Here is a 22562-nt window from a genome sequence, read left to right as displayed (position 1 = left end):
TAATGTTCTTTTACACTTTGATAATACCAGGAGCAGAGATCATGTCTTTTCAAGCCAGTAAACTCTTAGCTTTAATGGAAACTCCTGTAATCCAAAGGTGATATTGTGAGTTAATGATGGATCTGACTTTGATCCACTTATCCATAGATTTATCAGATTTATTTTAGTTATTTATTTTCATACTTTTCTGTTCTGAGTACTCCTTTTTTTCTCTCCTTTTCTTCAGGAGAAATACAGACCAAGACAATGGAGGTAATTTTGCAAAAGCAAGATGGGCCAGGGCTATTCAGAAGGTAAGAACTACTCTTAAAACAACTACTGTATCACTGTAATTTAAAAAATTTTCTCACTGTCAAGGAAAATTTGAGTTCATGTAAGCAGGACCTGCGGATGGGACTGCCAAGTTTCTGGTAGTTGAGACAATTTCTTCCATTGGTTCTTAAATCTGTGCTATTCCCTCACCTCAGGATTTTTTTTACTCTCAAACACAAAAAGGATGAGATTTTGAGACTTTCTTTAGTCTCAGAGCAGTGATTGTACTTTGGCCAACTTACAGGTGTTGCATATTAATCCAGATGCTATAACATCAGACATCTTTGTCTAAATAGTTTTTGATACTGAGGAAGGTTAGTATTGCATTGATATTTAATAAAAATTGTTTGAAGAGCATTTTTTCCTAGAAAAAATCTTGTAAATTCTACTGATGATATCACTGCCTCAACATGGATTTTTTATTAGGTGTGATAATTAAGGGAAATTAATATGAGCACTTGGCATCATTATTGACCACGTAAACAGACCAAGTATTTTCTTTTTCACTGTTGCTGTTAAACTGCAAACCACTACCTCACATCAGTTGCTGGGAATCCGCATGTTAGTTTTTGCCTTGTCTTCCTGTGTTGACTGTAGTGCTAAACTATTGTTGATAACTTCTGAGAAACACAGCAATTGTCTTTGGTGTGTATAGCGACCTGTGAGAAACTGAAGAGTCACAGACTTCCTGTTTCATTTGTGTGTAGACCTTTTGGAAACGCTGCTTATTCTCAGGTGGTGTGCTGTAAAATATCTATTCTGTGCTTTTATGGCACAACTAAACTTGTTTAGTGTAAATATGAGTCAAACTCCATCTAGAATACACCTTGGTCAGTTCATTTTGAGCTGTTTTTTCCTGTTCTTTGGGGACTAAGTACTATTTCTTTTTTACTGAATTCTCTTGTCTTTATGATAATCCATAGACTGTGCCTGTGTGAAAAGAGTGGTGGGGGAAATCTGTTTATACTGGGGTGTTGTGGGTGGAGTACTTACCTGATTCACATGATCTCACTTTCTGCATCCAATTCTGTCACCGGTTTGATCTTTTCCTTTTTTCTGCCAATGGTAGCTCACTGACAGAGACAGGCAGGAAGAATCCTGGTCTCTAATCAAACATCATGGTCAGACAAGTCAAATAGTCCAGTTTTTGTGGGTTTTTTTGCAGACAGAGGTTGCAATGGCCTTAAGATAAATTCTTCTGTGAGATTTCCTTCAGTGTGTGCTTAATTGCCTAGTCAATGGAATAAAGTTATTTCTGAGTTTAAAACCAAATAACTAATGCCATACAGTCAGCAACTTTGACTTGATGAATCAGCTGAATTTTGCTCAGATGTTAAAAGTATTTACATAAAGCAATAGTAGAATTGCGTTTCTTCCCACTGCTGTTCTTCAAAGTAATTTTGAGGTCAGGAATTAGAAGATGGTAAAGTAAGACAGTTAACATGCATGAGTTGGAATCTTGGGCTGCCACTGTGCCATTAAGTTGTTTTTTGTAGCAAAGTAATCAAAATTTCTTGGTGCACTGAAATATGAGCAGATTGCTCAGCAGCTAATCTAGCATCAGTATGGGGCTGAAAGTTGTTGGCAAAGTTATTGTGAGACTTTTAAGAATTTGAAGATCAGGTGGATGGGAGATGTCAATACATACCTCATGTGAAGCTCTTTTTGAAGAGGGCAATTTCTATAAATATTTAAAAGGCTAATTTAATTCCTGAGTAATTGCTTCATTTTATTTCAGTACAAATTAATTTGGATAAGGTTTTTCTTCTGATAAACTTATTGTCCCTGAAATACAGTTATGTCTTTAGTTCTTTACTCTTCAACCTTGTGGGTTGCCTTGGACTTTTTGCTTTGTCTTTTCTCTCTGAAGATAAACTGGTTTTCAGAAACAGTGCATTGGTATTATCTCAGCATTGATTTAGCACAGTTGATGTGACATTAAGTGCCATTGTTTGCCCAGAAACTCTGAAAGACATGAAGGATGAATCTCTGCCAATGCCTAATCAAAATAAATTTTACACTTGCAAGTATTATTGGGGCTATAAAAGGCCATGAGTAAAAAGAAATCCCATGCAGCACAATAAGATCAGAAGACTAAACAATCCTGACGTATTTTGAAGAGGATACAATACTCACAGAGCCTCATAATAGAGGCATGCAAACAGATAAATGAAGTAGTTTTCCACACAAAGCAATCACAATATGTAGGTAACTGCTGTAAGATACTACAACTACATGGAGGGAACTATCTCTATCCATAAGAAGCTGGAAAAATAAATAACAAACTTTAGTAACCATGAGGGAGATTTTTAGGCATCAAAACAGGCTTAGATAAGGAACCAGTCCCTGGAAGGTTTTAAGAACAGAGGAGTAACATTTTTTGGGGTTTTTCTAAACTATTCTTGGAGGCTTAGGGAAGTGGGTTTATCTTGGAACGGGGGGAGGGGGAGTATAATTTGCTCAGGGTGATGGGCTTCAGGTATTTCCTCACTGGTGAAACATGAATTCTTACTTAATAGAAAATATATTTGTGGCTTAGTTCCAGTAATAATATTTGGAATGTATGCTTTTGATGATAATCTATGGAAATATGAAATTGAATTAGGCTATTCTGATCAAATATGAGATGACAGCCCAGTGGTTTACCAGAGGCATTGTAGCTGATGAATATTTACTTAAACATTGACTAGATAGGAAAAGTGCCAAACTGTTTTGGAGAATATTTATTTTTAGATAATAAATTGCCTTGGTGCATATTTGAAATAGTAATAGTTAAACCTTCTTGCAATATATAAGATCTAACAGTGCTAAAATAAAAGCTTTTGGGAAATCCTTCCCCTCTTTGAGAGGGAGCAAAATTAAGAATTTGAGGTAAAACTTAATATCAGCAATTAATAGCTTTTTAAAAGACAATTCAAAACTGGATAGGGTCATCTAATTGTGCTTCTGCTAATTGATTTTAAAAAACCTAAACCACAATTCTTTTAAAATAATTCAGTCCCGGTGTCTGGTTTTCAGTTTCATGTTCACTGTATTCCAGAAACAGTGAGGCATTTTTTATTTGCCTTAGTTTTCTAACAGCTTTGAAATCAGTGATATGAAATACCGACAATAATTATGAAAAGATGCACTGGGAGAGTTTTTTCTTGTAACTCAGTGTCAGCCATGAGTACAATCAAATGGGTTTTCCCTTCTCCCCCCTTCTACCCCAGCTGTATGTGTCACTTTGATTATATCTTTAGCTACTAATCCTTAGTGAAGTAGTGACTGTTGTGCTGCCGAAATGTATTGGAATAAATAAATGTCACTTCTCTGAGATGGATATGCTTTTTTATCAACTACAAAGCACAGTAATTCATTCCTAAGACTAACATTAAGCAGGATGCTACTCATGTAAGTTGCCCTTTGTATAATTCCTCAACTGTTTTTATTGACAACAATGAGTGTTGGAGACAAAAAAAAAAAAAAACCAGTGACACAGTGGCACTATATTGACTGGATTTATAATCCGGAGATCAACAGTGAGAGTGGCACAGATCTGCCTTGGTAAATCTTCCCAACATACATTATTCCTGATTTTGCACAGTGAGCATAACACATCTATAGATCTCTAATTATTCAAAAAATTAATATATAGGTGTGTTCCAAAATTTTAAAAATATTAGGTAGAATTAAATGGCTGCTGTGCATTGTTGTAATGCTGTTCTTTGTGATTTGTGGTGAATTACATGATGGATGAAGTGGTGATGTTCCGTATGAGAACACTCAATAATAGAGAAGTTATCAGCAGCTTCATTTTGTCAGCTCTATTGATTTACTGTCTTATTCAGAAACAGAACTTGATAAACTAATACTAAAGCAGATATTACACAATGACAGCAGTGGGAATTTAAGGCAGGGAAAGCAGAAATCATTCTTTGTTTAGAAGCCACAGGGCTATGAGATTAATGCCAAACTTCTCTTTAAAAGATATTAATGACCCAAATTTTTTTTTTTGTTTTAAAAAGCAATCTTTCAGTTGAAAAAAATTTTAACCTTGTATTCCAAGTAAAGCAAGCATGTCTTGAAATGAAACAAACATTTCCCTTTCATAAAGTATTAATAATAGATATTTTTCGTCCTGATTAAACTAAAAAGTACTTATGTTCAAGTAGCAATCAGCATTTTTATTGGGTGAAATGACTGTCAGCAAAGAAGCTGCTTTAAGTTTTTTTAATTTATTTCAAATATTAAATATTTAAACAAAAAGTGATAAACTGACAATTGGAAAACAGAAATGAAGTGCACTTTTCAATTAAATGAGTTCATCATTAGTGCAAATTTGCCAAGCTGCAGATATTTTGACAATGATTTGAATGCTAATTGGTGCATGAGGAAGCTCAAAATATACCTGATAAGCTAAAGGAATTTCTGGGATGTTTTTGCTTTATAAATCACATATTTAATATATATATAGTATCTGAAGAAAATTAGTAATGGGTTATATCGAGCAGTCCTATAATACAAAGAATTTTGTCTATCTTGGGTCTGAACTCTGCGTTTACATGAAGAAGGTACAAAGGTCAGTGTGGGGCAATTGGACCAACAGTCCCAAGATCACTTCATAGTTGCCTTTAAGGTTTTCAAAAAGTGGTGTTTAGAAAGCTTACTTTGACAAAAGGATAAAGGCAGAAGTTCAAGATTGTGTTGCACATCAATTCTGAACAAATTGATTTTTGTTTCTTCTACTTCCTATCATTTTAGGTAATTTTTTTTCCCCTTTTCCCTCTGGAATGACATCCTCTGAAAGTTTCTCAGGGAGAAAATATTTCAAAATTTGATATAATTATGAAGAAAATAAAATGGAGATTTTTTTTTTAATCTGACCAGAGTTACAGTTAATTTACTTGAAGACTTATTTTAACTTAGATCTTCCTATGGTATTGTGAGTTTAGATAGTCTATGATTTACTCCCTGCCCTTCCTGCCTTAAATCAATGTGAAAGTTGAAAATTGCTTTCTTCAATTAATTGAAGGCATTAAGTGTTATGGACCCTGGGAGAAACCTTTGTAAGCTGCTGTATCATTGTTTGAGGGTTCTGTTAGGCAAGCTCAGAAAAAGAATTATCACTGCTTTTCTCTGTGAAAGGTGAGATATAATGATTCACAATAGAGAATAAGAAATTTAAACTTTTGCTTTTGACCATTATAGAAAATCAACAAACAGGAAAGCAATGTGCTCTCTTCCACCATTAAACTTCAGTTCTCTCCTTTGCTTCAGAGTTCAAAAGGGCACCATGGTAACATTTTTTCTCTTCCTGCTGTTTCAAGTAACCATGTTTTAGCATTTTGCAGGTTGTGTTTGGTCTGATGTTAAATCATTTATTACTGGTTTCATTGGTAACCTGTGGCTAATTTAATGTCTTGTAGAATTATACAGCTCCTGGTGCACATTTGTGATTGAATTATAGTGTGTTTTGTAACCATTTGAGGGAATGCCTAAAAAAAATGCTTCCAAAGACTGAAACTCAACAGGGCTTTGATCAGGGAAAATTTACAAGTGACAATGGATGTTTCACATAAAGCAAGAAAAATAAGCCAGTTAGTTTGAATCAACTGGACTGATCTTCATGGGCACCATTCTGTGGAGGTAAAAGCTGCCTTTTGGAATGTAGTGAAGATAAATAGGATTGTGAAGGCAAGAATGCTTTCCATTAGAGAGAATTGGGATTGCTAGTTATGAGGATTGGCAGAGAACCTCTCACAGTGCAAGAAAGGGAAGCAAGCCCTAAGGTGAGGAGAGATAACCAGCAATCATTTCTGTAGGAGATGTAGGATAGGAGAGAGAGCTGAGAGCAACCAAGAATGGAGCACTGATGAACTCTGAATCCTAGCACAAAGAGTGACAGGTCATATACTGAAAAGCTAATGAATTATATTGATGGAATCCAAGCAGCAGCTGGAGGGAGAAGGCCTAGGGGAAAAAAGATCCAGGACAGTAAATTGCCTTGCTTCTCTGTGTATTATAAAAGATGTGACTTCACAATTGTTGCAATCTCTCATTGTGTTGAATCCTTGCAGCATCTGCCTTAGAGTTCCTACTTCATCACTGTGGATCTTTCTTGTGATCTACTTTTTACCTGTTTTCAAATTTGCAGGGTTGAATGTTTTAATTCACTACCAAATAAATTTTTTTTTCAAGTTTTGAGGTGCGCTCTTTTCTAAATCTTCCTATGCTGCTGCCACTCTTGACAGGTCTTGAGATGGCTCTTAATTAGCACCTTTAGTAGTACTGTTAAATATGTACTTGAGTTTAAGTATATGACTGAGCATTGTATTGAATGAAGATGCTATAACTCTTCCACTCTGTCACTTCTGTTTCAATATGCTTTACCCTATTATTGTAGTTTAACCCCAGCCAGCAACTAAACCCCACAGTTGCTCGTTTGTTCTCCCATAGGCGAATGGGGCAGAGAACCAGAGGGTAAGAGTGAGAAAGCTTGAGGCTTGAGATAAAGGCAGCCTAAGACCAGTTCCCCACAGGAAAAGTAGCAACTGAGCCAGATTCTTCATTTAAAAAAGCTTTAGCAAGGCTTCTACTTCCGTAGACAAAAAACCTAAAACAGCTTCTAGAGAGAACACATTCCTAGAGAATAACAATGAACAAAATAGTCATAAGGAAAGACCACAATGGGGAATTAAATTTCAGAATTAGCATATATTGTTCGTAAGTTACCACTTCAAATACATTACATTTATTTAGGTGCTTGATAAATCTGAATGAGGAGAAAGCTCATTTTTCCCTCCTGGGTAAATAAAAAATAAAAAATTATGGTGTTTCTTTATTTGTTCTTCAGTTATTTTTAGGCTTTTGTCCCTTGTATTTGCTTTTCAGCTATGATCCCATCTTGTGATCCTGTCTGAAATCAGGGCCAAATTTTGATTAAATTTGTTAAAATTGTTTCTTTTCAGTTATTTTTAGGCTTTTGTCCCTTGTATTTGCTTTTCAGCTATGATCCTATCTTGTGATCCTGTCTGAAATCAGAGCCAAATTTTGATTAAAGTGCAGCTGACAAGAAACAATTGTGTTTTTACATTGCTTGTCTCTTCCCTGTTAATAGATATTTAAAACAAAAAACCTTAGATGTTATTTTATTTCACTTAATAGAATTCAAACAGCATAATTTTATAAACTTGGCAAAAAAAAAAAAGTCTGCAAAAGTTTTAATGCAGAATAAGATGTAGCTTAAATTCCATCTTAACTTCAGAATCTCTGAAGCATTTTTCACGGTCATCTGAAGTAAAACTTAAACCAGCTCACAAGTACATTATTAAATACAAGATCAGTTATTTTTCCTTTCCCCTTCTTATTGCAAACCCTCCTTTTCAGTAGGAAACATTGAGCTTGGCAGTAAAAAAAATAGCGTAGAGAAAACAAATCCCTTTGTGGAGAAAAGCACCTACAGAACCCTGAGCGTGCCAGGGACAGGAGCGGCAGCGCTCGGGCGGCTTCGGGGCTGCGGCGCGGCCGGCAGGGGGCGCGCGGGGAGCGGCCGGCGCGGCCCGGGGCTCGGCGGGGCCGGCGCTGCCCGGGCGCGGCCCTGCGGCTGCGGCGCTGCCTTTGGGCACGGCGGCGTGACTCCAGAGCTGTCCCGCGAGGTGGCTTTCTAATTGACGGATTGGATTCCGGAATTGACAGTTATTGCCTTTCTTTGATAAATGGGGAGATACAGCCATCCCTTAAGCAAACTGGCAAGGTGATGTGCAGGGGAAAGATAGCTTAGTTGTGTGACAGCTTTTCCCACTTTCAGGCTGAAATACATATTGAAATACAAACTGCTTCAAAGTCTTCTATCAGTTTACAACTGTCACCATTCAATATAAGTATTACACAGTAGAAATAGTCAAGTAACATCTAAAATAATTATATGTTATTTAATGCTGGATTTATTACACAAAAGTAATGATGGAAATTACTGAAGTATTTTCAGGGGACAGACTTTTATTTCTAAGAATTCAAAGAATAATCTCTGAAAGTCATGATAAAGTGATCTTGGAAATAGCCACAAAGAATAGATGTTTTCTCCATGCAGGCTTATAGCTGCCCATTGGAGTTTGGGTTTTTTGTTTGGGGTTGGTGGTGATAGCGTTTTCTTTGCGGGGATTTTCATTGTTTTCACCATTAAGTTACAGAGTTTGGCTGGAATTGTGTAACAAGTTGAAACAACTTTATGTATGTTGTATATGTACATGTAATTGCATTTCTTCTCTTCCTTCTATGTGTGGAAGTTACTTCTTTAAACTCTGTTTGGGAAATAGTGTAAATCAATGTGAATCCTGAGAGTTCTTCAAGGCCAACTTCATCAACATATCAGGTTGCACTACAGTGCATAGGGCCCACACATACAAATTGCTCTTTTGTGTTAGTTTTTCAAAAACTGCTGTGGATGTTTTCTCAAGATGCACAGGAGTTTTATTACAGTCACTGACAACTATCTGGGCTTCCAAACCTCTGCGAACTTCAGCTACTCTACAAAATTAAAGCATCTCCTCATAGACTTACTCTAGAAAGTGACCGACCTCTTATCTATGTGAGAAGTGTGTGAACATCGGGACAATGTAACTTTGTTATGAATTTGGGTAACTTCACTTCTAAGTAATTAGTACATATTTAACTTCTGTTACAAATGTCAGTTCTTACAGACTATCCAAAGTTTGAGGGTTTAATTTTTATACAGAAAAGATACATACTTTAATATTCACTATGGCATTCCAGTCATGCTGTCTCCCAAGATTAAAGAGGATAATCACATATCTGTGGGTTTATGCCTGTTCACATGTTTTGTGAAACATTTACACACTGGCTGTGTGTACACTCTATAGAATGGTTTTATATAGGCTCATTCTGGATGCATTTCTGTAGTCCTTCTTGTGTCAGTTTTAAATATATTTTCAATATGTGTAAGGCTGCATGTGGCCTTACACTACTAAACCTGTTAAGATTTGAAAAAACATCTGATGTATTCTGTGCAGGATAATTGACTAACTGCATGCACAATAGTAATCCATTCTGCTATTTGAATTGCAGTAAATAAATGGCTGAGTCCTACTGCCTAGGTATTCACTGGGGTCATATAAGTCCTTTTCATGGAAAGTGAGAGAGATAATTCTTATTATGTGGAGCACCTTTCAGTCATGGAATGATAGTAGTTATGAAGGGTGTTTAGCAGATTCATTACCAATATTATCAGCTGTTGATGAAAGCAGTGCTGTAAGAAATTGCTACAGAATCGTTTCTGTGGGTCGTGTCAGACTGATGAATAAAAGGTTAGGGTGGAACACAGCCCTGCCAAGCAAGAGACGCTGTCTCCCGCTGCTCCCCTTGCGGGCACGGATGCGCACCTGGCAGCTCCCCCGACGCACTGCATGTGCTGTTCCTGTGAGCGAGGCTGCTCCCTGAGCCTGAGTGGCTCTGCGAGCAGAGGGGCTGCCTGCCACGCAGCAGGGCTGTGCCTATTGCAGCGGGTGCTGCATTCGGGAGCAGTGGCAGGAGAAAACAGCAGCGGGGGAAGTTCCCGGCACATAAAGCCCCAGGATGATTACTGTTCTCTCGTGTTGATGTTGTTTTTGAGCCGGAGTAGGACGCTGACTCCTGCTCTGCTATTACAGAGGAGAAACAACCCTGAGCTGCAGAATGAATTAGTAGCTAACATCACGATTGCTCTTAGCGGTTAGCACAAGTTGTAGGAGGGGGAAAAAAGATGGGAGAGGAAGGAAAAAAATCCCCGTTTAATGCCGCCTAGGGAATACCGTGGAATTTAGAACAGATACCGTTGCAGACTAGCAGCATGCCTGACTGCACTTGACTTGAATCACTGGGAAGCAGCCTCATGTTGTATCATTTAAGGCTGAAGGAAGAACGGCAAAATAGTAATGGATTTTTATACAGTGTTTCTGCATAAATGGAAAATAATATAAAGATGGTGGTATGTAATTTGTATTTTATTTTTAAGAAGAATTTAATCCAGGTATGTATGCTCTTTGTATTTTTGTCTAGTCTGCATACAGTTTTCTGTTTCCTTTGTTTCCTTTGCTTATTTTCATTCTGAATGTATCTCCTGCTGTTCTTGCTAATGCAATGCATTGATTTGTAACTGATTTGCTTTCTAATGCTATAATGTTGATGAAACTGTCTGGGCTTCTGGAATTAACACTTCATTAAAAACTGGGAGAGGGTATTTTGTAAGGTTGATAACTTCACAGTATAAGTTGAGTAAGACAGTATGGTGTTGGATTTTTCAATGAGTTGGTTAAATTGATATCAAAATATAAACAAAATAATTATATGAATACACAGTGAAAATACAGTATGTTTTGCTTATTTATGTCAGTACCTTTCTCCTGATTTGTGATAGGCTAGTAATAAATTGAGCTTTACGGATGCTTATGTATTTCTGGATCTTGATTAATCTCCAAGATGAACACCCTGCAGCTTTCTTTTGAAGAGGCAGCTTGCTTAGACTACATGTTTGTTTCTGTTCCACAGCTAAATCTACGTCTTAGAATACCCTCTGTTATGTATGTTCTCCAAGCCACAACCTAAAAAACCACCATAACAATTTCATATATTTTTGTCCATCATTTTAGGTTCAAGAAGATAACATTAGTATTTTTCCTTCTGTGATTTCAGAGGCCAATAGTAGCTGAAACTAATTTTTTACTATGAGATTGATGGTTCATTTTGCTTTAAGAGGAATAATTATGCAGATATAAAAATATGACTGCATTCTTTAGCCCTCACCTTTCTTCAGTCACCTGCCTCCTTTTGCACTTCCTTATTAATGTATCCTTTCAGCTGACATGTAATAAGTGAAATAGAACACAAAGCTATGTGCCCTTAAACTAAGGACACTGATAGTTGTCTTATGTCTAGTAAAAATGTATTAAAACACTTAATGCTTGTTGGATTTTTCATTAGTCTTGAAATATCTTAAAACATTCTGTTGCATTTGTAATTTCAATGCAGCCTAATTACAAGTAAGATTTTTTTTTTTAATAACGTGTTGATCCAAAAAGGTTTAATATTAGTTCCAGCATCATAATACTATTTTTAACCCCTGGCTGGCAGGAACTCTTATGCCTTAAAAACATTCATTGGTGTAACATCAATTGCTTTCTGATGTGAAACTAAACTGTCTGTAAAGTTGTAGCTATTTTTCACAGAGAGGGTGACACTATACTTGTTTCCTGTTGGTGATTATATAAAATAGATGCCTTTCTTTAGTGTAATACACAACCATGATCTGACAATTGAAAATGTAAGGTTACTTGACACATACAAATATTCTAAAAGTCAGTGCTAAATCTTACCTAAATCAACCAACATAGTGAGAAAAGCAGTGAGAGAACGTTAAGTCTAAAAGCACTAAGATGAATGAAAAGTAGAATATAAAAGTAGAAGGTTTAAAGCATGTTTCATTCATCACAATTTCCTTTTGTAAGGGATATAATGTTAGGAATTATGATTATGAATTAAGATTAGCTGCCTCAAAGAAAAAAGCCATGATGCAAAATAAATAATGATTCTTTAAGGTGAATATGCACAACTTGGAGAGTTGCATAAAGGTTTTCTGTCACTATACCATTTGCTTGATCCTGCAGTGATGTCAGCACATTACCATAATGACTATATGTTGCTGTGAAAATACTTAGGAAATCTCAGGTAAAGTACTGGGTTTCCAGAGTGTTACACAGTAAAAGAATACTCACAGCTCAGAATATCTCCCAATTCACTAAAACATCAATAAGGACTGAAAATTCCAAATTTTCCTTTAACTGTAGTGTTGTGAAAATCCTGGAAGAATGTGGTATAATAGCTTCTACCTTGTGAGACCACTACAGCTGTGAAGCCTAAAAATTCTTTGGCACCTAAGAAGGTTGTTACACTGGTTTTATTTTTCTCACCTGTGTCGTTCTCTTAGGTTGGAAGCAGAGGTTCTTGCTTTCAGGTACAAATCTGAGTACCATACTTGTCAGTATATTGAAGCAAAGACAGCAGAGGGGTTTTTAAATAAAGTTTTTGCAAAAAATTTAGAAACGTGTTTAATGTCTACTATCCTTATCAGTGAATGTAATTTCAGGTGTTAAGCAGGATTTCTATCTGTGTCTGCCCACTCATCCTAGTGTATGTTGTTGTCAACAGTACTTGTAGTCATTTGTGCTTGTGGTATTTTTCAAATTAAATATCACAGACAATTGCTACCATTTTTCAAATGAAAGACCACTTCATCAAAAACTTTCCTTTTCATAACTTTTTGTTCTAAAAGTTTGATGTGCTATTAGTTTACTAGATTTTAGAAAACATGTAAAATCTCTGTGTTCAGAGGAATGGAATCCAGAGGGCTTACTTTGCCCATGTAAAGTTGTTCTCTACTTTTAAGTAGTTAAAAAAAATGCCCTCAAACTTTAAACAAAGAAAAAAAAAATCAAAGCTGTAGACTGATGTAGTGCACATGTGGTCACTGAGTTAATGGTAAACTGTCCAACAGAAATCTAATCAGGGCAGTACATTGCCCATTTCAAGGCTCAGGCCAGTACAGTTGGAGGATTAAAATTCTTACCTGGAAAAAAAATGGGATGGGTGTTTTTGTTGTTTTTTTAATTATCTTTTCTGATGGAATTACTATCCTAAAATGTTGCTGAAATTTTTGAAATGTTAGTGTTAAAAGAAACTTTGAGTACACTAAGTATACTGGAAATACAGTATCTGCCTATATGTTATGCTTCAGTGTAAATTAAATCACTTGGGTTCCCAGGATGTAATGTTTAAAAGACCCTGTATTAAAACACAGGCAAAACTAGGGAGAGAACTGAGATTAAGTCAAAATATATGTTGATATTTTCTGGTTTTTAATAGGCACTAAATAGGTTCTGATTATTACATATGGTAATCAGACATAATAGCAAGCTGATAATAGTCTAACAAACCTAATATGTCCAGCACTGACTTAGTTATACAGTAATCTCCATATAGTCAGCAAATAACTTTTCCCTCCCCATGTCTTCCATTCCTTTAGTAGTCTGCATTTAAATAGAAATTAACTATTTGGTGAAATTGTCTAAATCTTAGAAGGTTTTGAACTGAGTATTGACCAAAACCAAGATTTTGTATGGGACAGCATATATCATGTATACAGGTGTAAGAGGGGGAAAAGGTCATTATTACCACCTGGTCATACACTACAGTGTAATTTCTTTTGGTTTTTTTAGTTGAAAAAGTCAAGGAAACAACTAGAAAGATTAAAGAGAAAGAAGTCAGTACATTTAGTCAAATAATATTGAAGCTGTTATCTGAATCATCTGCAGTCTCTCATTCTTGTGTGCACGTTCAACTGGCCTACATCATCTATGGGCTCTCCACAATTTACCTTTAGAATCTGTTCTATAGCTTTTTACATCTCAGTATTCATCTACTGTATTTGGCAAATCTCTTCCTCTGTTTTTAGTCTAGTCAAGGCTGTTGACCTTTAAGAACAGTTGCTTCAGTTACAGGTTTTCATGTTTGTAATTTAAATATCACACTATAGATTTGTTTCTAAAGAAATAGTGTTCTAAATGCTTTCAAAAATCTTATTAGTAGTTAAAAAATTGAATTGTAGTAGCCTCAGTTGCCTTAACAAAACTTTGTAGAGAAAAATGCAAATATTACAAATACGAAGGTGTAGAGAATAGTGTAACTAAAAATGTAATTCTGCAAGTTATTGTAAAATAATGGGGTTTTCTTTAATTTGTCTGTCTTCAAAAGTAATTACAAAAAAACCCCATCTTTTACTGAACAAAAAAAAATTCCTCTCTTTTTCCCTAGTGGTCATAGTAGTAGAGAAGCAGTGAAGATGACTTTTCTCTCCAGAAAAATTATTCATACTAGTTTGCTAGGAATGTACAATTTCTTCTAAGCTAATCTGAAGACAGTGTATTTCTCTACATTACAAATTAGTACAAAGAGATACATAATAGACATGAATGACCACTCTTGCAGTATGACTGTTAAATTTTTAGATTGGAAGAATCTGTAATGTACCCATGAATATGTGTGCAACATCCTCAGGACATTAGTAGGTCTTGTGGGTTAAAAAATAAGCAGATTGTAGGCTCTTAAGACTGGGGTGTGAATCAGCAGTTTAGTGGTTAGTTTTACTTTTTGCATTCTCATAAATAGAGAAGGCAACACATTCTGAGGGTGATTAGATATGCATAAATAGCAGGATCCATAATAATATCTAATAATCATAATAATATCATAATATCATAATAATATAATAATAATAATTACCTAGTAATATCTCTCCAAAGAGATATTACCAGGTAAATAAGCAGATATAGTAAACTTTCCAAATAATTTTGAAGAATAAGAACAGCTTCCTAGCCAAAGGGTGAGAGTGCTGATAGCACTCCATGCTCTTGTGTGAATCTTGGAGGGGCTGAAAGGATAGGCAGAAGTTTGCTGCTGTGAAAACCTCGGGATTTCTTGGAACAAAGAGTAGTTACCCAAAAGAGAAGGCTGGTCTCTTCATTGCTCTCGGCCCTGCCTCTGCCAGGGTCTTCAGGCAGGTCCCCCACATAGCACATGCAGTGTTAAGAAAAATGTCATTTTACTTTGAGACTCACAAATTACACAGATTAAAAATGTCAGTAATTAAGACCACAAGGAGAATTTAGGAAGAATATAGAGGAGCAGATAAGTGCTCTAAATTAAGTTCTTCTGAATGAGGTCATCTGAGATGGTTGTCAGTATAGTGCTCCTGTTATAGTAAATTAATGAAGCAATGTGGAGTGTACACTGTAATGCTTGTCAAAAGGAAGGGAGCATAGGTTTCACCCAGCAGACCTGAGCTGAGGGCAGGTACATTTATGTCAAGATAAACTTATTCCCAGGCAAGCATAAGATTAGTAAAATACCATAATTAATAAATCTGTATATCTCAGTTCTGTTATTGATTCCTTATGTTCCTGATGGTTAGAGAACCTCTCTTAGGCTCAGTTTCTGCAGATGCAGGGTAGACTGTTTACACTTTTTTGTGGTTATGTTTAATTAATTAATTTCTGGGGAGTATTTTGCATATCACAAAAATATGTTTCTGTCTATAGACTCTAGTGACTATTTTGGCAGTAATACAGACTGATATTGCTGCAGATGAAGATGTCTTGGTTTTGTTTTAGTTCCCCCTACCATCTTGGTGTTGTGAACATGAACTGTCATAGAGTATTTTATAGAGAGTAACTGCACTTCAGTCTCACCTTCTTGCCTGCCCCCTTTCAATACACACAGACCCCTTGTAGTTGATTAATAGTGTGAAGGTTAAGCAAGACTATGGTTCTGCCTGGCTCTTACTTTATAAGAGGACAGTCTGCATCCATAAAGGTACCTCTTACTGGAGAGCTGCTGCTCTGCACCTTCATTTACTAGGGTCTGAACAGAAGCTGAGCAGTGATCTAGCTATTCTATTTAAATACTAAAATTATATTTTTAAGATGATTCACTTTTCCTTTTTTATAAAAATAAAGGGCTGGATTTGTTAAAATATTTTTTTAAATGTGGGTCTGGTGTTCAGATATGTAACTAAAATATTCTGTTTGCATTATTTTAAAAGCTATCATTTTTAACTCTGCCCACTCCTCCCCCATTCTACCTGACACATTAGTTTTAGACTTGGAAAAAATCTTTTATAAATGATGCTTCCAACTGACATTTTTATTTTGACAATGCTTTGTTATGAACAAATCCAGTTGAATGTGCTTGAAACTGGTCTACATTATCTGTTCACCATCAATTGACAACAATTGATTGACAACGCTATTTTCAGACTTGCTATGGGTCAAAAGTTGATGGATATGTCAGTTTGTCCTTTCTTTATAGAAGGACCCTATTAAGAATTTCATTTAGTTCTGGTCTCATATTCCGTAACTCTTTCCAGTTTCCTGCTCTATTGCCATCTAGTATAAAGTCCATATCTCACATCTGTAACATTTCAACATGAATTCTTATGCTTAGAATGGGTTAACCCTGTGATGTTTAACTTCATAATAAAAATTGTTTTCATCAATATATAAGCAAAGTGAGAATTGTAAAAATTAGATCATAATGGTTTATCAGAAGACCTGGATAAAACAAGAAAATCTCCAAATGACAACTTGCAGCTCATTCAAAAAAATTACTTCATTCTATGTGCTTCTTGAAAAACTTTCTTATCTTATGGAGTTTTAACTTTACACTGATTTAAAATGTTAAGAACAACCTATGTAAAGCTTTACAGAAAGTGGATGAGATCTGTAATGACTCAAACTTGATTCCATGTGTAAACGTACTATTGTAGAAAATGAGATTTTGACACAGCAATGGTAGGCTGTAAACTGATTAGCAGATCATATGACTAATACAGCTGAGATGGAATAGAACTCGCATGAGAGAACATAAATCTGCTCCATTTAGCACATGTCCCTGTGTTTGTAACAGTACAGCTTTTAATTCACTATGGCGTTGTCAGAAACTGGGTTTAAATAAATTCCGTTCTGAATGTTCAGCTATTTGTAATACTTCCAGTTATCTCTGATAAAAAGCATTGGTTACACACTGGATAAAGCACACACACACACACATATATATAGCTTGCTGTCATTGGTTACACACTGGATAAAGCACACACACATATATATATGTATATAGCTTGCTGGAAATAAAGATTCTTCTGCAGAGAAGCATTAAACCTTATTGAAAGTGAATGGAAATGTTCCAGATTCCAGTGATAACTTCATTATTTCTTGATGCTTTTTAGACTGAGACAGGAAACAAGCCTTCTGGCTTGTTTTTACATTCTTGAAGTCATTTGAAGAATGTCCAAGTCATCTAAGTGAAGTTTATGTAAGAGAGCATTTAAAAATCTGTGGCTATGTGGGCAAAGGAGGTAGGCAATCACACTTCAAATCTTGCTCAATAAGTGGTTACAAGCATTCAGTGTAAGAGCTGAATGGTTAACAAGTGTTTCTACATCCAGAAACATGCCTTTGACATTGAAAAGTGTCCCAAGATGGTTCCTTTCTCTGCTAATAATATGTGAAACCAAGGCAGCCTTGGATCTAGTGAAAACTTATCAATATTCTGAGAGATGTCTTTTGCATTCCTTGAAAATTGCATGCAGTCTCATTGACCATTCTTTTACTTCCAAATATTGCTTGCTCTTAATTCACTCTTGATGCTTTAGGCATAAGCCTATAAGAAAAAGTGGCAAGGACTGTGCTGATGCATATGTGTTAAAAATGTGATTCATGTCCCACAGATATTTCATCTTTTTATAAAACAATAAATAGCCACTTTGGGAAGGGTGGAGAATGTTTTCTATTCTTTGGCTCACTCTGCATCCCAGTTTTGTTATAACTGGAAAGGCGATGAGTCTGTTTACATTCTCTGTTCCAGGATTCCAGAAGTCAACCAGGCTTTTAGCAGCTTTGCCTGTGCTCTGTGCAGCACAGTGCATTTTGCTGCTGTAGTATTTATCAGGGGTAAGTGTTTATTATTTGCCATTACATATGTGTATATATGTAATGAATCAATATGTAGAATATAATAGTAAGGTCTATGAAGACAAATTATGCAATGCAAAGACCAGATCTTGAGGTGTGTCAGTGGACCATGATGTTTCATAGAGTGCCAGGATGTTTGCAGACAAAGTTCATATTCTCTACTCCTCTTCAGACACCACAGTGCAATTTTTAACCCTCTGTGTACCCTTTATCTAAACAGACTTCTTATTCTGCCAAAGAATTTTTAGCTGCTTTAGAAACCAAGATGGCCATTTTAATAACTTCTTTGTTGGATTTTTCAGAGCTGGATTTTTCTGAGCTTGTTGCCTTGTTTTTTACTCCACAGCCGTGAAACTGGGAGGTGAATGGTATGCTGTACAGAAGAATACATTGACATATTTAAAATGTATTGACTGCATTTCTATGGAATACAAGCTTTTGTATTATGGAGTAGAAACCTCGAGATAGAAGTTTCCCCATGGAAGCTTTTTAGACTTCTTTTAGATCAAATAGCTTTCCTGTTGAAATGGCACCTGTTTATGTCCTGCAACTTGTAAACCATGCTTTTGTAGGTTTATGGGGAGGTTTTTTTCTGTTACCAGAAAAATGTCAAATTTAATAACCTGAATGAGAATTTCCATTAGTTGTCATTATTTTCTTTTATGCTTTATGAGTTATTTAATTTTTACTTCTTAAAGAAGAAAAACCAAAAAGATAAGCCCGCTTCTGAGTCCTGGCTTATCAGAGCATATTAAAGTCTGGTATCAAAGCAACTATTCCACAAACCATAGTCATAGTACATAATTCAATCTCAAGATAGAGCAGCACTTCATGTATACCATACTGACTTGTACCTGAATCCTACCTTGGTCTAAAAGATGAAGCAAGAGAAAACTTTCTACTTTTTTTTTATTAGCTAGTAACCATTTGTTACCCTGTCCATTTTTTTGATCACTGCTGTATGACATGGATCTAAATTGAAATGTCAGTACTTTGAAAGAAAGCAGAGAGCATTTTAAACTGAATATCTCTGTTAAAGTCAGAGAATTAAACTGGGTGAAGAAGTCTGGAAATAAGTATAACTTATTAATTGTTGTTAACAATATTGCCGAAAACTGTTTTCAGCTTCAATTATTCATGGAAAAAATCTATTCAGACAATTATGGGGAATCATCTGTGTTTTCATTGTAACCTAGTTAAAACATCATCAGTATTATTGAATGATAAGTTTGCTTGACAGCCATTGTAATGTCATTCCCTCCTTTTTAGACACTTCAAGAATCCATGTGCAACACAGTGAGATTTTGCAAGACATACAAAACCTCTTCAGGATTTTGTTTTGAACAAGCAGATGTGTGATTTTTTAAAGAATTTTTTTGTTGCATTATTCCACAGCATCAGTAGTTTTTATGGCTATAGTCTCCATTGAAACATTTGCCAATGATCCTTTTGGAGATACAAATACTTCTCTGCATCAAAAATTGTGTTTTATGGAAACAGCTTAAAATAAATTGCACTCCATGGTTTCTGCTCTCTTCAAGAGCCTGATCTCATCTTATATATATAAGATTTGCAAAGGAATGTTTACAAAGAAATCGGGAAATAGTACAAAAAGGAAAGAGAGTTGTCAGAGCAAAAAGGAACAAGACATAAGTCAGATTGGACAAACAAAAAATCCAAAATTTTCCAATACTTTTAAAAGCACCGTTAAAAAGATTGCAAAGTGCCCATCTGCTCGCAACTTATCAACAGAAGAAGAGGAAAGCAATAGAGAATTTTCACTTTCTCCAACATTCAGTTACAGAGTTGCTATTGCCAATGGACTGCAAAGGCATATTTTTGTAGCAAACACTAATAATGAAGATATAGTTCAAGACCTGTCTTCAAACGATAGCTCGTGTTCTGAGTCGTTAAGTGAAGTAAAAACTAATAGCAAGAAAAACGAATACTTATCCCACACAATGCCTGTGCGACGCAACAGGAAAAGCTTGAGCAGCCTCGCAGCCTCTGATGGAAGTTCGGATGGAGAGCGCACTTTACACACACTAAAACTGGGAGCCTTACGAAAACTAAGGAAATGGAAGAAGAGCCAAGAATGTGTCTCATCAGACTCGGAGCTAAGTTCATGGAGGAGAACATGGGGGTTAAGAAGTAAATCTCTGGACAGAACTGGCCGTCACCAGAAATCAAATACACTTGAACCTGGCTTTAGTTCCACTGGTTGTATTAGCCAAACCCATGATGTTATGGAAATGATCTTTAAAGAGCTTCAGGGAATAAGTCAAATTGAAACAGAACTCTCTGAATTAAGAGGGCATGTTAATGCTCTGAAACAATCAATCGACGAAATTTCTAGTAGTGTGGAAGTTGTGCAAAATGAAATTGAACAATTGCGAACTGGATTTGTACAGTCCAGAAGAGAAACTCGGGACATACATGACTATATTAAGCAGATAGGCCACCCAGGAAACAAAGCAAGTCTTAGGTTTCTAAATGTGCCTGAAGAGCGACTTGAAAAAGCTGAAAGCATAGTTTACAAAATATTAATGGAAAAAATGGGATTCTCAGAGGCACAAAGCACTATTAAAATTGAATTTGCCCAAAGGCTTGGGCAGCAAAGAGATTGTCCAAATGCAAAGCCAAGACCCATTCTTGTTTACTTTGAGTCATCACAACAGAGAGATTTGATTTTAAAAAAGTCTTATAAACTTAAGGGAACTGGCATTGGAATTTCTACAGATATATTTTCCCATGAAATAAAAGATAAAAAAGAAAGAGGACTTCCTTCCTCTCAGACATATGAAAGCATGGATATGAAACTTTTAACTGTGGAGACAAAATCTAAAATGCATGACTGGGAGTCACCTGACAGTGATAAAGACTTGGAATCAGATATAAATAAGAACAGTTATGCAAAAATATCTAAATCAGCACATCAGATAAAAACAAGCACTACAAAGGGGACTACTGAGTCCCCAGACACTAAAGACCTTGACAGAACTGCTGACAATAGTACCTTTTCACACAGAAGAAGTTATGACAATCAGTCACCAGAATTTGACACTATGGAAAAAGAATCAAAGGCCTATTATTCAGATGTGACTCCTTTATGGCATTTACAGAATGACTTTGCAACACCAAAGCTTAGCCGTTCAGAATCAGATTTCTCAAAATTGTGTCAGTCTTACTCTGAGGATTTTTCAGAAAACCAGTATTTTAGCAGAACAAATGGCAGTTCATTGTTGTCTTCCTCTGATCGAGAACTTTGGCAGCGAAGGCAAGATGATTCTCTAAACTGGTATGGCAGTTCCCAAGAACAGACTTTTGCCCAAGATATGCAGCAGTATCCAGAGCAAAATGAATCAGGGAACATAGAAATTGTTGATAGTGGAGTAAGCAATGGAATAATCCATGTGTCTGGAGACATAAACCATTATGATGATAGTCAGCTTTCTTTACAGGACGATCTTTCCCCATGGAAAAACTGGAATCAGTTGGAACAAGGGGCAGATTTGGGCCTAGACTCATCCACGCAGGAAGTTTTTGGGTATGATATGAGCAGCCCTTCAGACCAACAGACAGATTTTGGAAAGGGCCAAAGTTCTGACCTCCAGTATGATACTGAAAGCTATGATTTCACTCTAGATGGTACTTCTCCATCTTGTCCAGGCCTTGACAGCGAAACACAAAGTCAGTGGACTGGTCAATATGATGATTATCAGGAAACAAATTCTATCTCCTCTTATCAGAATCAAAACAAATTGCCTATGATGTACCGAAGTCAAAGTGAACTACCAAGTGACGACTCAGAGGAAACTGCCCCTAAATCATGGCACAGCCGATTAAGCATAGATCTTTCTGATAAGACTTTCAGCTTTCCTAAATTTGGATCTACGCTTCAGCGTGCTAAGTCAGCTTTAGAAGTAGTCTGGAATAAAAGTACACAAAGTTTAAGTGGGTATGAAGACAGTGGATCATCTTTTATGGGAAGGTTTAGAACATTATCTCAGTCTACTGCAAATGAATCAAGTACGACACTTGATTCTGATGTTTATGCTGAGCCTTATTGCTACAAAGCAGAGTATGAGGAAGAATTAATTGAACCATCTGGTGAGAATGAAACGGACTATGTAGAAGTAATGGAACAAGTCCTTGCTAAACTAGAAAATAGAACTAATAGTAGTGAAACTAGTGAGCAGGTCCCAGAGTATGAACTGGACCAGTCTTTGTATGAAACTCCATATGCAATGCTACCAGAAGAACAATATGACACACAGTTTGACAGTGTGATCAGTGAAGACATATTGGAAGTTGAAAGTGACATGGCTCCTGAAGTAGAAATAAGGGAGGATGAAAATCAGAATGTCCCGGAGATGATTACTGAAGTTATTGAAATTCCAAAGAAAAAAAGAATACGACCATCATTTAAAGAAGCTGCTTTAAAAGCATACAAGAAACAAATGAATGATTTGGAGGAGAAGATCCTTGCTGGAGGTAATAGTGTTTTAATACTGTCTTTTAAGTAAAACATTGTTCTCATTAGAATTGGACATTGATTTTTGTATAGTACCTTTTCTTGCTCCCATTGAATTCAGCAGAAAAAATCTGCTTGTGTCTGGTTTTGTTTAGAGGGTGAAATAGTTCCACAGAAATCAAAATATTAAATCTCCCACATCTTTTTTTTAAACAGTTTTC

The 22562-nt window shown here is 36.0% G+C and overlaps 2 protein-coding genes across 3 annotated transcripts in view; both read left to right on the top strand.

Moving 5' to 3' along the window:
- Window positions 1–19226, top strand: part of LOC121343348 (protein unc-13 homolog A-like) — a 43625-nt gene extending 24399 nt beyond the window's left edge. Inside the window, exons 7-8 of the mRNA XM_041418408.1 lie at window positions 227–293; window positions 19137–19226. Coding sequence (XP_041274342.1) covers window positions 227–293; window positions 19137–19226 — 157 coding nt within the window. The remainder of the gene's footprint in view (window positions 1–226; window positions 294–19136) is intronic.
- Window positions 19227–19259: 33 nt separating this feature from the next.
- UNC13C (unc-13 homolog C) overlaps window positions 19260–22562 on the top strand; it is a 130016-nt gene continuing 126713 nt past the window's right edge. For both annotated transcript variants that reach the window (XM_041418919.1, XM_041418920.1), the window contains exon 1: window positions 19260–22361. In XM_041418919.1, the coding sequence (XP_041274853.1) occupies window positions 19388–22361 (2974 nt within the window). In that variant the 5' untranslated portion in view covers window positions 19260–19387. The remainder of the gene's footprint in view (window positions 22362–22562) is intronic.

Source organism: Onychostruthus taczanowskii, unplaced genomic scaffold (assembly GCF_017590055.1).
Source record: "Onychostruthus taczanowskii isolate IOZ18803 unplaced genomic scaffold, ASM1759005v1 scaffold6, whole genome shotgun sequence".
NCBI classification, from domain to species: Eukaryota; Metazoa; Chordata; class Aves; order Passeriformes; family Passeridae; genus Onychostruthus; species Onychostruthus taczanowskii.
The sequence above is the reverse complement of the archived record's forward strand: the minus strand, read 5'-3'. Positions and strand labels throughout refer to the sequence as shown.